Source organism: Octopus bimaculoides, chromosome 26 (genome assembly GCF_001194135.2).
Source record: "Octopus bimaculoides isolate UCB-OBI-ISO-001 chromosome 26, ASM119413v2, whole genome shotgun sequence".
In the NCBI taxonomy this organism is placed as follows: Eukaryota; Metazoa; Mollusca; class Cephalopoda; order Octopoda; family Octopodidae; genus Octopus; species Octopus bimaculoides.
Genome location: NC_069006.1, coordinates 22,357,267 through 22,371,261, shown reverse-complemented (window position 1 = coordinate 22,371,261; position 13,995 = coordinate 22,357,267). Strand labels below are relative to the sequence as shown.

Here is a 13,995-nt window from a genome sequence, read left to right as displayed (position 1 = left end):
ATCCTAATTTCCTTAATATGATAGTAATTAATTATCGTGTAAATTATCATACATGCTTACAAGCTTAGTTTGAATTCAGAAAGGTAACGATCGAGATCCATGATTCGGACCCGATTAACTATAACGGTGATTCGAACCCGATTAATTTCACTTCGCTTTCGATGCGCAATAAATGTTCTCGACGCGCAAAAGAAGACAATAACGCTGTTCACGCACGCACACATACACACACACACACACACACACACACACACACACACCTATCGAAAATTTTTGCTGCTTTCTGCCAAAATTACAAATAAAACTAAGAAAAAAAAACAAAACAGGAAATCGATTGCAGGTACGAAATCGAGGTTAGGTATATAAATGCTAGCTTTGCTGTATTATGCAAAACGTTATTTCGGTGAGAACAAACATGGCTTCCCGTCTAGGAAACATCTTGAGAAGGACGTTCTCCGCTCAAGGACCTTCAGCTACTTCTGGAGACCATGGAGGTAAGACTATTCAACATTAGAATCATCCAGTTAAACGTTCGACTCTCTAAACGGTAAATTAACTTGTATCTTTTATGTTGTGAAGTTTTTAAGCATGGGATCTCTTAACCGACGTCTCTACTTCGCCCTTTAGCTTTCTCTAGAACATTGATAAGTCACTGAAATCAAATACCAGTGATATACTGGTGTGATTATATAATCAACTCTGGTAAACAAAAAATATATTAAGTTGCTTTCTGCTGTATACTTAGTTACGCCCTCCCATTTGTTTCTAGGTTCAAATTCCACTGAGATTTTGACTTTGTCTTTTGTGTTTTCGGTGGTCGATCAACGTAAATATATCAGTTAAATACTGGAATCGATTTGATTGACTAACCCTTTCCTTTACATTTGTGGCCCTGTGCTTATCGTAGAAATTATGTTTTATTTAAGACGATGCAGCATAATTTCAAGGTGATTTGGCTGCTATTTCTAGCCTTCTATATGTCTTAGAAATTTTATATTTTATTGTATTAAATTGAGAATTTAATGGTTTAAGAGAAGAAGAAAGAAGACGATTAAATAAAAATTCAGACGGAGAAGCGACAGAAGCTAACTCCATTGTCGTCCCCCCCTCCTTGTTTTCTTTCGATGTTGTCCCAGCTACAGCACAAATAGTTTTTGCATTTCATCCCTGTACTGTCCCCAACATTTTTGATCCCTGTGGCTCTAAAAGAAATCAAAAACTATCGTCCTTTACGTTTGCGTTCATATTCTGAGATGTCGATGACCGATTTTGTCTTTCACCTGTCCAAGGTCGAAAACTCTTGTAGCATCCAAATGCTGGCCCCATCTCTCATTTTACAGTCTTTTTTTCTTTTTATTTGCACATCGTTTTTATCAGCTTTCCATGACTATAACAATGACTTGTTTATTTCCTCTCTAAACTTTGTCTCTCTTTCACTCTATACCATTTCTCTAGTTATTTCGTAACTTCAGTTTATACTATATCTGAATCCTGTTAAAACCTGACAACAAACATTTTAACCCCACTCTTTTTCCCATCGTTACCCAATCATAATAAACTAAAACAATTGTCCGAGCAATCATATTTCCGCATGTGGGTTTGCACATAAACCAACATTGACCTTCAAAAGTCAGTAACGGTGCTTTTCATTTATCTTAAGTTAACCTCATTTTAAGAACGCCTGAAAACCTAGATTACGGGCATACGTGCTCGGCCACCTCTGACTATAATAATAAAAAATATATATATATATATATAATAGTGGGCATGTAGAATATGCGACCCACCCAACTCTACTTTTTCTTACAAAAGCAATTGTGTGTGTATCTCTTAGATGAATTGTGAGATCTATGTAGGTTTTGTTGTGTGTGTATTTGTATATTTGTGGGAACAGCTCTTCTTTTAAATATATATTGCTAATCTGATTGTTTTATATTTCGTTTCGAAGTTTTCTTACAAATTTATTATAATTGGAGCTGTAAACTTTCCGTACTGTCAACGTTAGTTTTCTGGAAGGAAAAAAATCCCAACTAAATAAAGATAAATTCAGAAAACAATCGCTCTGTATATTGTGTGTAGACACATATATATTTTAAAAATTAATATTTAGTAGAAACAACAGAGTGACTCAAGATGCGAATGTTTCGTATTCGTTGGCACTCATCAAACCAGTTTGAGTGAAAACGCATGAAACGGCCTTTGAGTCACTATTGCATCTGCTAAACAATGATAAAAATTACGGAGATGCACTTGCATAGCAAGTGACCTGATCTGAGATCGTGTGCTGGAACGAAAACAATTGCAGCGTGGAAGGTGTTTATAAGCCATTTAAAATAACACAAAATCCGTTAGATTCACTTCAACATTTAAATTTATATATTCACTTTCAGTTCTACTTTACCTGTTTGCATCTTCTAGTACAAAATATTAATAGATATTTCTTATTTTGTTCTGTTTTCGTTTTTTAAAGTGCCTGAAACTAAATTTATACTATTTATAGTCTAATCGGCTTAACTCTTAACTGATCTTTTATATAGATCATATTCATAACTCTTTTATATAGAACGTACGTTTATTCTTTTGTTTTTTAATCGATGCCCGTCCCGCCTCTCATCTGATCAGCATCTTTCATTATTTTTCTCTTGCTTCGTTGCCTGATATATAAGGCGAGGGGCGAGTGCATTTCTTCTTTTCGCATCTCAGGAAGGGAAGGTATCTTTCAAAACTGTTTACTTTTAGTGTTGTTGAGTTCCAGGCAATCCCTGACATGACAAACCTTTGGTCAAAGACCTAGCAGTGGCCATCTTGTATGTTCATGAGTATCTGGTTAACCTGCAAACCCAGCTACAGCACTACCTTAGTGCTCTTCTTCGCCTTCAAGCTCAGGGCATGTCTCTGAAACATGCCTCACATCCATCGTACTTCCAAACTATTGAAAGGATGAATTATACTCAGTGCTACCAGCCACCACCACATCCTCAGGTTCCAGATTTTTCCCTGGTGAGCCAGCTGCAAAAATAAAGTGGTTGTGATTTTCATTTTTCGCCATTGCAAACTTGAATATTATTGAAGGAATTATGTTCTCTTTTCATCCTTTCAGGGTTGATAAAATAAGTCCCTGTTGAGTTCCCTCTGAAATTACTGGCGTTGTGCCAAAATGTGAAACCATTATTTGACTGATTAACATTTACTTCTCATTATAGGTGTATAATTATATTCTTTCAGCTGGTTTAGACCATTGTGTTTCTTTATATTGGAGCACTGCCAAAATATGTGTTGATCTTTCTATGAATGTCTGTGTGGGTGTGTCAACGTGTCTGCCAAACACCATCACCATCCTCATCATGACAGTAATGTCCTTTTCTAATCATAGATATTGATTAAGCTCGATCTGCATTGCAGCATTAGTTGCTACATTGCAATGGATGCAGCATCTCATCTGTGTGACCTTATTGCTTAAAATCCAAATTCTGGTGGGGCCTTATGTAGGTGTGTAACAATTTTTTGTTCTGCAATCATGGGTTGGGTTTACTGCGCAATACTTCAGGCTTTTACTATATGTACAGGCATAGCTCTGTGGTTGACAAGCCCACTTAGTAGCCATGTGGTTCCAAGTTCAGTTCCATTGCACAGCACTCTGGCCAAGTATCTGCAACAACAATCCTCAGTTGACCAATGCCTTGTGAGTGAATTTCGTAGACAGGAACTGGAAGCCTGTTGTGTATATACACGTGTCTGTGCTTGTCCCCTCCCACTATTTGAGAACCGCTGTTGGTTTGTTTATGCCCCCATAATAGTGCTGGTGCCATGTGGAAAGCACCCAGTACATGCTGTGAAGTGGTTGGTGTTACAGCGGTGGGGGTGGGGTGTCATCCAGCTGTAGAAATCGTACCAGACCAGACTATGAAACCTGGTGTGGCACCTAACCTTACCAGTTCCTGTCAAACCGTCCAACCCATGCCAGCATGGAAAACAGACATTAAATGATGATGGTATCACCTTGTTTTACATAAATAACCAAATTGTCTTGATTAATTTTCTTCCATTTATTTAAAGATTTCACTTTTCTTTTCTTCATTTCACGTTTTGCAGAGGGAGTCAAACTTTGGCGGAATCTAACATTCTTTGTTGCCCTTCCTGGTGTAGCCCTCTGTTGGGCAAATGCCTACGTTTTCTCGGAACATGATCATGAAAGGCATGAATTTAAACCCTATTCACATCTTTACATTCGCTCCAAGGTAAACTGTTTTCACTTTGAAATATGTCGTTTATGTAAGTTGTTAAATGCTTTCGAATGTGTGACTATATGAGGTGCCCTACCAGGTTTTAGGGCTAACACATTGAAGTAGATGGCTATGTGATGTACCCTACTATGTTGTGGGGCTAACACACTGAAGTGGGTGACTGTATGGACATCTGATCAAAAGAGCACCAGGCTGATCACATCATGGGGGAAGGCAGATCCAGCTGGTTTCCTTGAACATAACTTGAAAAATAAATAGTCCTCCCTCATAACTAAAGCTAAGTCCACCTGTTGTTGTCAGGTCTTAAAATGACCGCATCTTTGGACATTCTCCCCCCTCTCTAACATACTTCTAAGTTATCATGCCAGTCGGTGTTCATTTACTAAATTCCTGTAACTTCTGTCGGCATCTGAGATGTTACAGAGTTTACACTGTTTAGCTAGTAATAACTCTGGTAGCCACAGCCAACGCTTATGGTTGTGCTATTCATATTTTTAGTTGATGAGATCAAATAACACCGAATCATGAAACCTATCTGTAGTGGTTCCTACCACTTTATATTTCCAAAGATCAGACTCCCTCCCAACTACATTCTATCTTCAAAATTAATTCTTGAGTTGTCCCCCCCCCCCTATTCCTCTTTTTCTCTGTCTCGCTCACACTTTTTGTTTTTCACCTTTTAGCATTTAAACTGGCCAAATTCAGCCCAAATATTCTACCCGTCTTATGCTCAAGCAATCAAGATCTGGTCTCTTACACATTCCCTACAATATCATTCTAAAAATAAAGTCACATCAAAATCTCACAGCTACAAGATTGATTTGAAACAATGTGAATAAATAAGTATTAAATTTGACAGTAATCTGAATGGTAGAGGGTTAAATTTTTATCCATTTGTCAATTTAGTTATCTGTCTACCTGTGGTGTATGTCTCTTTATATTTACTGAGTTGCAATTTGTTCATCTGTAAATTAATAGCTGTTTGTTGACACTCTAGAGCAGGGGTTTTCAAACTTTTTGACTTGCGGACCCCTTTATATTTCAGGCTTTACTTTAGGGACCCCCCTTATAAACGCTTATGAAATTTATACATAAATATTTGCTTAAAATAACATATTTTTACATTTATTTATTTAACAGTATTTAACAAATAGGTTTATTGTCAATTAAAAGATTTTGATTAAAAAAAAACATATATAAAATCAAATTGCCCATAAAAAGTATTTGCTGTCCACAGACCCCCTGTCTTGTCCTTGCAGGCCACAGTTTGAAAACCCCTGCTCTAGACAACAGCTGATTAAAGTCATTTTCGTTTTTTAACATGTCTACTATTTGCTTCTCTTGCAGCCGTTCCCTTGGGGTGATGGTAACCATGGACTTTTCCATAACAAAGCAGTGAATGCCTTACCAGAGGGTTATGAAGAGTAGTTTCATGGGGGTATTAATTTTGTTGCCAGTATCTTTTTAAGTTATCAGTTCTACTTTGTAGTTCAGCTCACTGCGGGTCACAATGTGACCTTGCAGTTACGTGTACAATAAAGAAGATAACACCCTTTTTTTTTTTTCTTGTGTTGTTTACGTGTTTGCATTGCTGTTTGTTTAAATTAGATTGGAGCCTGGTGTAGCCATCCGGTTGCACCAGTCCTCAGTCAAATCGTCCAACCCATGCTAGCATGGAAAGCGGACGTTAAACGATGATGATGATCATGGTAATGACTTAATAATAATTGATTAAGTAACCAGAAGATGGATTTAGTTTTAGTCTTTGTTTGGTACGACAATTGTTTTGACCCATCCTGTTATTGTCCCTTATGGGTGGGACTCCATGCATCATGTTGTGTTGCATCCATTTTGCAGTTTGGGTCATGTCAGGAACATCCATCCATAAAGTGCTGTCTTGCTAAAGATATTCAGTTGGAGTGGTCATGTTGTTATTTGCTCATCAAGTGAGAGAACCCCTACAGCAGCAGGATGGGGTTGAAAGTAGGGGTGTAGAAAATAAAGACTAATACCAAATCCATCTTCAGATTACTTAGTTATTATCTCAACTGATACTGTGGAATTCCTGAAGTAAATCCAGCGGAAATATACCCCCCACCAACTGCGGATGACACCAGGTAGCCCAAACCCTGCCAGTGCTTTGCTCAACACATTAATACACTAATCAACATATGCCCATTATTCTTTTACTTGTTTCACTCATATGACTGCGGCCATGTTGGAGCACCCCCTTTAGTGGAACAAATTGACCCCAGGACTTATGTAAAACCACTAAGTTACAGGGACATAAACACACCAGCATCAGTTGTTAAGCGATGGTGGAAGGACAAACACAAATATATATATATATATATATATTTTATTATATGTATTTATTTTCTCCTAGTTAATAATTAACTCAGACAAAATAAATTGGTCAATAGATACCAGGGTAGCAAAGATCACAAAATGACTGTGGTGTAACTCCTGTTTATGAGGTAGAAACTCCTTGTTATTTTGGGTACTTGAGTATATACAAATTTAGTAAATGGAGTAAAACGCATATGTTCAGTTAACAAATGCGTTTTACTCCATTTACTAAATTTAATATATATACACACATACACGATGGGCTTCTTTCAGTTTCCATCTACGAAATCCACTCACAAGGCTTTGATCAGCCTGAGGCTATAGTAGATGATGATATGCAGTGGGACTGAACCCAGAACCATGTTGTTGGGAAGCAAGCTTCTTACCATACAGCTACGCCTACACCTCTCATAAATATTACATATGTGTATATATATGTATGGATGTACATAGGTATTATCTGTGTGTGTGTGTGTGTTCATAGATATAATGATGCTCTCTGATATATCCATTCCAGCTCTGCTGTCACCTCCATCTTCCTCCTCTTCCCCCCATTTTCTCATTATCGTTGTTTTATCCTGTCTTTGTTGATCGTTGTTTGTCGTCCGTTGGTGCTTGACTGATGTCGAGTACTTTTGTCATTATGTTATTTGCCTCATTCTCTGAATGTGTGCAAAGTACCATTACCTGTTCCCTGGTTTCCGTGTCTACACCACGTTCACACCTGTACAGGTACAAACACATTCTACATAATAGCAAGTTAGCAAGCAGCACACACACACACACCACTAACATCACCACGACGACGACCATCAACATCACCATCACCAACAACAACAGCAGCAATGAGATCACTGAATCTCGAAGGTGAAAAGAGAGTAAGCGTAGACATTACATTGATCAAATAATTAAAAAAAAGTTATGGTCGTGTCATTATTTTCATATTTTTATTAAATACGGTGTTGGATTGGTAGAATCTTCTGATTCTCTATGCTCTGAGTTCAAATCTTGCCAACGTCAACTTTGCTTTTCGTTCTTTTGGAGACAGTAAAATAATTAATACAAGTCAAATTTAGTGGGGTGGGGGTGGGAGTCACTGTAGTTGATTATCGACTTTGTGCCTATAGTAGAAAGGATTATTATTATTATTTTTTTTTTTTTTTATTATTCCTTTGTAACACAGTGTAGGAAAAAATGCACCGGAGTCTTTAGTCATCTGTCAAGTCACAACAAGGACCTCAAACAAATAATACTTTCTTTAAGATGTGTGCTGTGCCCAATAAGGCCACTTTTTACAAGACATCAATCTTGCATGGGATTTCCAGTTGCCTTAAGAAGTCTTGAAGTTTCATTGGGGTTGAACCCAATGCTCCGATCACCACTGGTATCACTTTTACATTACCTCTCGCATTCCATAGTCTTGCCATTTCCACTTTCAATTCGGAGTACTTGGTGATTTTTTTTCAACCTCTTTACTCTCAACATTCATGTCATTTGGTATGGCTACATCATTGATCCGACAGTATTTGTCTCTCTTGTTCAATATGACAATATCTGGCTGATGGTGTTCGGTTACACGATCCAATTGGGTTTTGAGGTGCTGGAATACATTACCTACAGCCCAGATCTCGCCCCTTCTGAATTTCATATCTTTAGACCATTCAAAGATGGTTTACAAGATTGTCAATTTCCTACAGATGAAGATGTGAAGGAAGCAGTGCATAAATGGTTGCACAACCAACTGCAATTCTTCTTGGAGGGAATACACAAGTTTGTTGACCACTGGACCAATTGCATCGAAAAGAAGGAGACTATATAGAAAAACGACATACTTGTTCATTCCCTCCTTTTGTGTAAATGCATTGCAAAAATCAGGAGTGCGTATAATCTTTGACCATCCCTTGTATATACACACATACACAACCCGAACAAACAAACAAACTAATATTGTTGTATGCATTAGAAAGAGATGTAGAAATTAATAATTAATAAAGTTAATTCATTTGTTTATGATTGAATGTGTGTGTGCAAGCATGTGTGGACATGTACATCTGCATGAGTACATAGGCATGTATAGGCACGCACATATGCACATGTGTGTGGACAAGCATGTAAGCGTTTGCATTTGTATAAACAGGAACAATGAGTTTTCCTTCTAATTGTTCTTCTATCGAAGATCAATATGATCAATTCAATCAATTCCTACCTATGAATACTTCATTTTATTAATCTCGCATAAGAGAAGAAAACTAAAGTTGGCTTGGGCAGGATTTGAACTCAAGTCAATGAAATCTACCACTTTACTAGTGAAATTAGGTTTTATTAATAGGTGCAAGTATGGTAGTGTGATTAAGAACTTTACTTAGTTACCACGTGCTTCTTTGTCTGAAATTTCTTCTCTTATTCTGCTACAGTCTCAGCTATAAAAGACAAGGCATCACTATAAAGATGTTTCCATAGGCGACCAGTCTTAAACTCCTCTGTTATGGCCGAGAAATTTATGATAAACAAGAGGGATACTGAGAACCAAACCTTGGTAAACTTCTATTTGCACACTGATTGTGTGTGAAGATGTGTATTTGTGTGTCTGTCTTTGTCTACCTGAGCATCGCTTGACAACTGATGTTGGTGTGTTTACATCCCCGTAACTTAGCAGTTTGGCAAAGAAACTGATAGGTTTACAAAGAATAAGTCCTGGGTTATTTTGTTTGGCTAAAGGTGGCGCTCCAGTATGGCTGTAGTCAAATGACTGAAACTAGTAAAAGAACATATATATATATATAGGCTTTGGTTGGGCTGAGGCTATAGCAGAAGACACTTGCCCAAGGTACTACACTGTGGGACTGAACCTGGGACCATGTGGTTGGAAAGCAAGCTTCTTATCACACAACCACTGTATATTGTAATGACATTTTACAGATACATTTTCAAAAGAGTAGGTCATGGTTGTACTGATAGAATTTTAAAATGAATAAAGAAGACATTTTTTTTTTTTTTACTCAGAAATAAGTAAGTTCATATTTTTTTAATCACCCAATGACTAACTCACAGTCATTACTCATATAAGTCATTATCCATATTATTATTAATGTTAAACTGGATGACATTATATGAAACAAAATACCTGAGTTTAGGTTTAATCTACCACAAAACAGATCGAAAGTATAAATACTGAATACTCTTGATTTATATTGCAGTAGGTTAAAAGTAAACTCGGATATTTTTTTCATTATTCCTTTCTATTGTATGTTCATAATGTATATCATAGATTATTTTCAGGTGTGTGGCACAATGGTCATAAATTAATTAGTTTCTGAATTGTTAATAAGATTTCATCAAAATGACTGTCGTCTGCATTTTTGAAAATATATACCTGCCCACTCACCCAGCCCAATCCTCAGTATCACCTCACCTATATTCACCCCCAACTGTCCCTTGAGGGGGATCTGTCCTGACACATTTCCACTGCCATCTCTCTCTTCTCCCTCTCTATTTTTCTAAGTCTCTCTCTTGTTTTCCTCTCTTTTCCAACTAGCTCAGTCGTTTCTCAACCATTTTTTAAACCTATGGACCTCCTTGATTACTATTTTATTCTGGTGGACCCCTCCCCCCGCCCCATAGCCATTCATTAGTTTTATAGATACAATCTTTGAAACTTCCTGTTTTGTTTTTCAAATGACTGAAACAAATGGGGGGGGGTATATGTATGCGTATTTGAATATGAAACAAACAAACAATAAGACTAAGGAACTTTTGGTACCAAAAGAAAAGTGTTATTTATACTTGTAACAGCTGTCACTTTACATCTGGTTATTCAAATTTCAAGTTTCTGAACTGTAGACTGGGTACAAAGTGCGATATATGATGTCCGTTACTCAGAGTGTATAGATAAGTGTGTACAAAAACGCTTCTAGATAAGAAAAGCAGATAAAATTTGTTTGAAAAGAAACATTTTCATAAATGTCTTTCGTAGAGAAACACATTTTGATAATGAGCAAAATGTGTGCATATGCAGATGTGGTGGAATTAGAATTAAAACTGTGAGTGAATGGTTAATCGTGAAATTGTGTAAATTGAATGTATGTTTAATGGGTGTGTGCATGCGCATGCACACACATGCTCAAAAATTTAATATTGGACGGAGAAGTGCTGTACTGTCAGTACTGTAAATGAATAAGAAAACATGCTTTTAGTTTGTGTATGTTTCTCTGGTATTTAAAGGCGAAAATTACATCAGTTCAGTTCCACACTGCACTTAAAGCTAGAAGGAAGTTTGGATGGAAAACAAATTATTTTAATTTATAAATATATAACACTGTATATATATATATATATATATATATGTGTGTGTGTGTGTATGTATATATATATATAATGTATTAATGGTCTGTTGTTTATATATATATGTATATATATATACATATACATATATATATGTATATATACACCCATCCATCCATCCATCTTTATACACACACATATGTACGTGTGTGTGTTGCAAATTTATTTTGCTGAAATAAATTTATTTTTTTTCATCATCATCAAAATCTCTGTTTTGTTCAGTCTTTCCAGTGCATTAGTCAAATTTTTAATGCTGGAATGGTCACTGAACAGTTTCCACTTCTGCAAGGCTTGGTATGCCATTTCCTTCATAGTTTGATCACTGCTCTGGTATTGGTTTTCAATTACTGCAACAACAGAAGAACTACTCACGTTATCATTTTCGAATACGAAATATTGTTGACATTGGTATCATGCAAAAACAAACAAACAAACAAACAAACAAACAAACAAACAAAACAAAACAAATGAAATGAGTCAAGAAAGAAGCCTGTATGTGGTCAGCTGACATTTCAGAAATAGCAGTTAAATGTTCCTCCTTCAAATCACACTCTACTGTCTTTACAAAGTGCAAAAATAGACATTGAGTATTGTAATCACAGATACTATGTTATATAGGCGCAAAAGAGTAGCAAGACATTAAATTTGAATGTATGTTAAGAAATACCTACTTTCGATATCGCGCATTCTAGATCTTATATCTCGTGTTGGACGGAACGGTAAGATTTTGTACAAGCAAATCCAGTCTTTGCCGATTTCTGATGCAACCAGACTTGAGGCCTTGTCAAAAGTGGCTGAAATATAACAAAGAAATGGGGATAATGATTTGAGAAAACATTACACAGTGTATGATTTATTAAACTTGGCGTACATACATACATATATACATACGATGAGGACAGCTGTGTAAAGAAGTGCTGATCTCACCAGGCTAACAGATAAGTGAAGAACTCCAAGTAATCTTTTGGTAGAGTCTCAAGTTATGGTTCCTCACAATTCTATATTGTATATCTGTGGATGGGCTCAGACAAACTGGTTTAAGAAACAAGTTAAAAATAATGCTCATTACATATTTTTCCTTTATTGGAGCAAATTTAGTTTACAGCTGTTTCCATAGCCATTATAGGCACATTACTGACAGGTTTACTCAAATGGTCTATCGATCAATTGGAAACAATTGAATGACGTAAGAAAATTAATGCTACTTTCATCAGAGCCATTTCTGGTTATAACAAATGCCCATGCATGTGCATATGCAAATGCATGCGCACTCACACACACTGTAGTATATACAAAACATACAATATTAAAAAGAAATCACGTCACTTACTGTCTGAATTGGATTCAGATTCTAAAGCTTTTGGTTTCATAAATATCGTCTCGATGGTGTGCGTTTGTATTTTTTGTTCTCTGATTCTTTCCAGAACATCAACCTTGGCAATAAGGCTGTCCAAATCCCTCTCCAGCTTTAAGTAATCATCTTCTTCTTTCTGAAGTTTGCTCTCCATTTGATCCAGAACCTTCTTGCAGCTCTGATATTTGCTGTCTACGTCATCGAGTTTCCTCTGGCAATAGTATTTCGATTTGATCAATCGGCTCCATTCGACTTTAACGCGATCTCTTCGAAGTCTCAGCTGGCAGATGTCAAGCTCCTGTTTCTCGATAAAATCGGTCCAGTGGTCGAAGAACATTGGTGAAGTGTTTTGGTGAGTCTGAAACTGCACCTCGGCATCGGCACGAGTAGATTTCTTGAGACTCAATTCGCTTTCTGTGACATTCAAGTTGTTTTTGAGGATATTTTCTTGTTGTTCAAGGACTTTCTTTTCTTGGAGGGTTGCCTTGACATCTTGCCATAACCTCTGACTGATGAATTTTTGTTGTTGGTAGTTGCCCCGTACCTCTTTCACGACTAAATGCTGTTGGCGCAAGGCTTTGTTACAACGATTCTTGTTCCGTAACAAAGAGCTGAGTTCGTCTTCGACTTTCTTCAAATATATCTCTTCTTCGATTAACCACAGTTTAATCAGTTCGATTATATGTGGTAAGAAGTCGAGGACCTCACTCATTACCTGACTCACTCTGTCAATAGTTGTAACGTAATTCAATAGAGAGACACCCAAGTCTTGTAATTCTGTCAGTTGACATTGCAGAATGGTGTATTCGTTTTGAATTTCCTGACGCCATTTCTGGATGTTTTTCTCATAGGAGATGGGAACCTTCAGACCAGTTGGATCACCTTCTTGGAGGAAACTCAGGCAATGTTTGTTCAAGTAATCTTTGTAGATTTTCTGAAGGTCGTTGATGCTTCTTGTTATAAGTCTATCAAACAATTTTGCACGGGTGAAAATCTGTATAAAAACGAAAAAAATTATTATTTCATATACGCACAACAAATTACTGTTGGAAAAGAAAAATTCTTAACATCGAGCTACAACAAGTAACCTTAGATGCCAGGAACCTTCCCAGCTGTCCCTAATAACCCTGTTTTCTGGAACTGCACTAAACTAGGTTTTATGCCTATTTCCTCTATCCATCTGTTCAAATCTTTAGAGATAGTTCCTAATGCACCCACAACTACAGGGATACATTTTACTCACACTTTCCATAGATTATATGTGTAATATATGTCTCATATACATAATAGTTAAATTATATATTATGCACTTAATTGGTTTGTTATGTGTGTGATCCCTAGGTCTTGGCAAAATGGTCTTGCATGAATCTGGTCTGTGGTGCAAAACAGGTTGGGGACCAAAGCCCTCCTGTATCTAAGGATGAAAATACAACAGAGTGTGTGGGTGTATAATAAAAAAAGGTGCCTCACTCTCCTCAGCTCGTTGTTCACTGGTACTGGTAACTTCCTCCATGTGCTGCGGTTTTCGATTTGCAACATGAATTCATTTGGAATCAAACTGGTCTTCAATGGAGAACTGTTACAGAGGACCTGCACAGGAAAAACAATAAAGTGAGAGAAAGAGAAAGAGGAAGAAAAAGAGAGAGAGAGATTAATATATTTTTTTAGTACAATATATATATATATATATATATATATATATATATA

At 36.7% G+C, this 13,995-nt stretch overlaps 2 protein-coding genes across 3 annotated transcripts in view; one reads left to right on the top strand and one right to left on the bottom strand.

The window, feature by feature from the left end:
- Positions 1-334: 334 nt before the first annotated feature.
- Positions 335-5,799, top strand: LOC106881584 (cytochrome c oxidase subunit 6A2, mitochondrial). Its single transcript, XM_014932040.2, has 3 exons — positions 335-494; positions 4,093-4,238; positions 5,592-5,799. Exons 1-3 carry the CDS (start codon positions 386-388, stop codon positions 5,670-5,672), a joined length of 336 nt encoding a protein of 111 aa, XP_014787526.1. The 5' UTR covers positions 335-385; the 3' UTR covers positions 5,673-5,799.
- Positions 5,800-10,341: 4,542 nt separating this feature from the next.
- The window catches only part of LOC106881582 (probable serine/threonine-protein kinase DDB_G0267686), a 12,726-nt gene continuing 9,072 nt past the window's right edge, over positions 10,342-13,995 (bottom strand). The window contains exons 2-5 of one of the 2 annotated variants that reach the window (XM_014932037.2): positions 13,759-13,878; positions 12,265-13,282; positions 11,606-11,728; positions 10,342-11,281 (exon numbers count right to left, since the gene is read on the bottom strand). In XM_014932037.2, coding sequence (XP_014787523.1) covers positions 11,097-11,281; positions 11,606-11,728; positions 12,265-13,282; positions 13,759-13,878 — 1,446 coding nt within the window. In that variant the 3' untranslated portion in view covers positions 10,342-11,096. Of the gene's footprint in view, positions 11,299-11,605; positions 11,729-12,264; positions 13,283-13,758; positions 13,879-13,995 lie in introns of both variants that reach the window. The other variant, XM_014932038.2, reaches the window with a different exon arrangement.

What these genes read in the sequence shown, in the direction of transcription:
- LOC106881584 (XM_014932040.2), top strand. Translation starts at nt 386, where the DNA reads ATGCAAAACGTTATTTCGGTGAGAACAAACATGGCTTCCCGTCTAGGA. An exon ending in TACTTCTGGAGACCATGGAG is followed by an intron (nt 495 to 4,092) that starts GTAAGACTATTC and finishes CACGTTTTGCAG; the next exon opens with AGGGAGTCAAACTTTGGCGG. An exon ending in ATCTTTACATTCGCTCCAAG is followed by an intron (nt 4,239 to 5,591) that starts GTAAACTGTTTT and finishes CTTCTCTTGCAG; the next exon opens with CCGTTCCCTTGGGGTGATGG.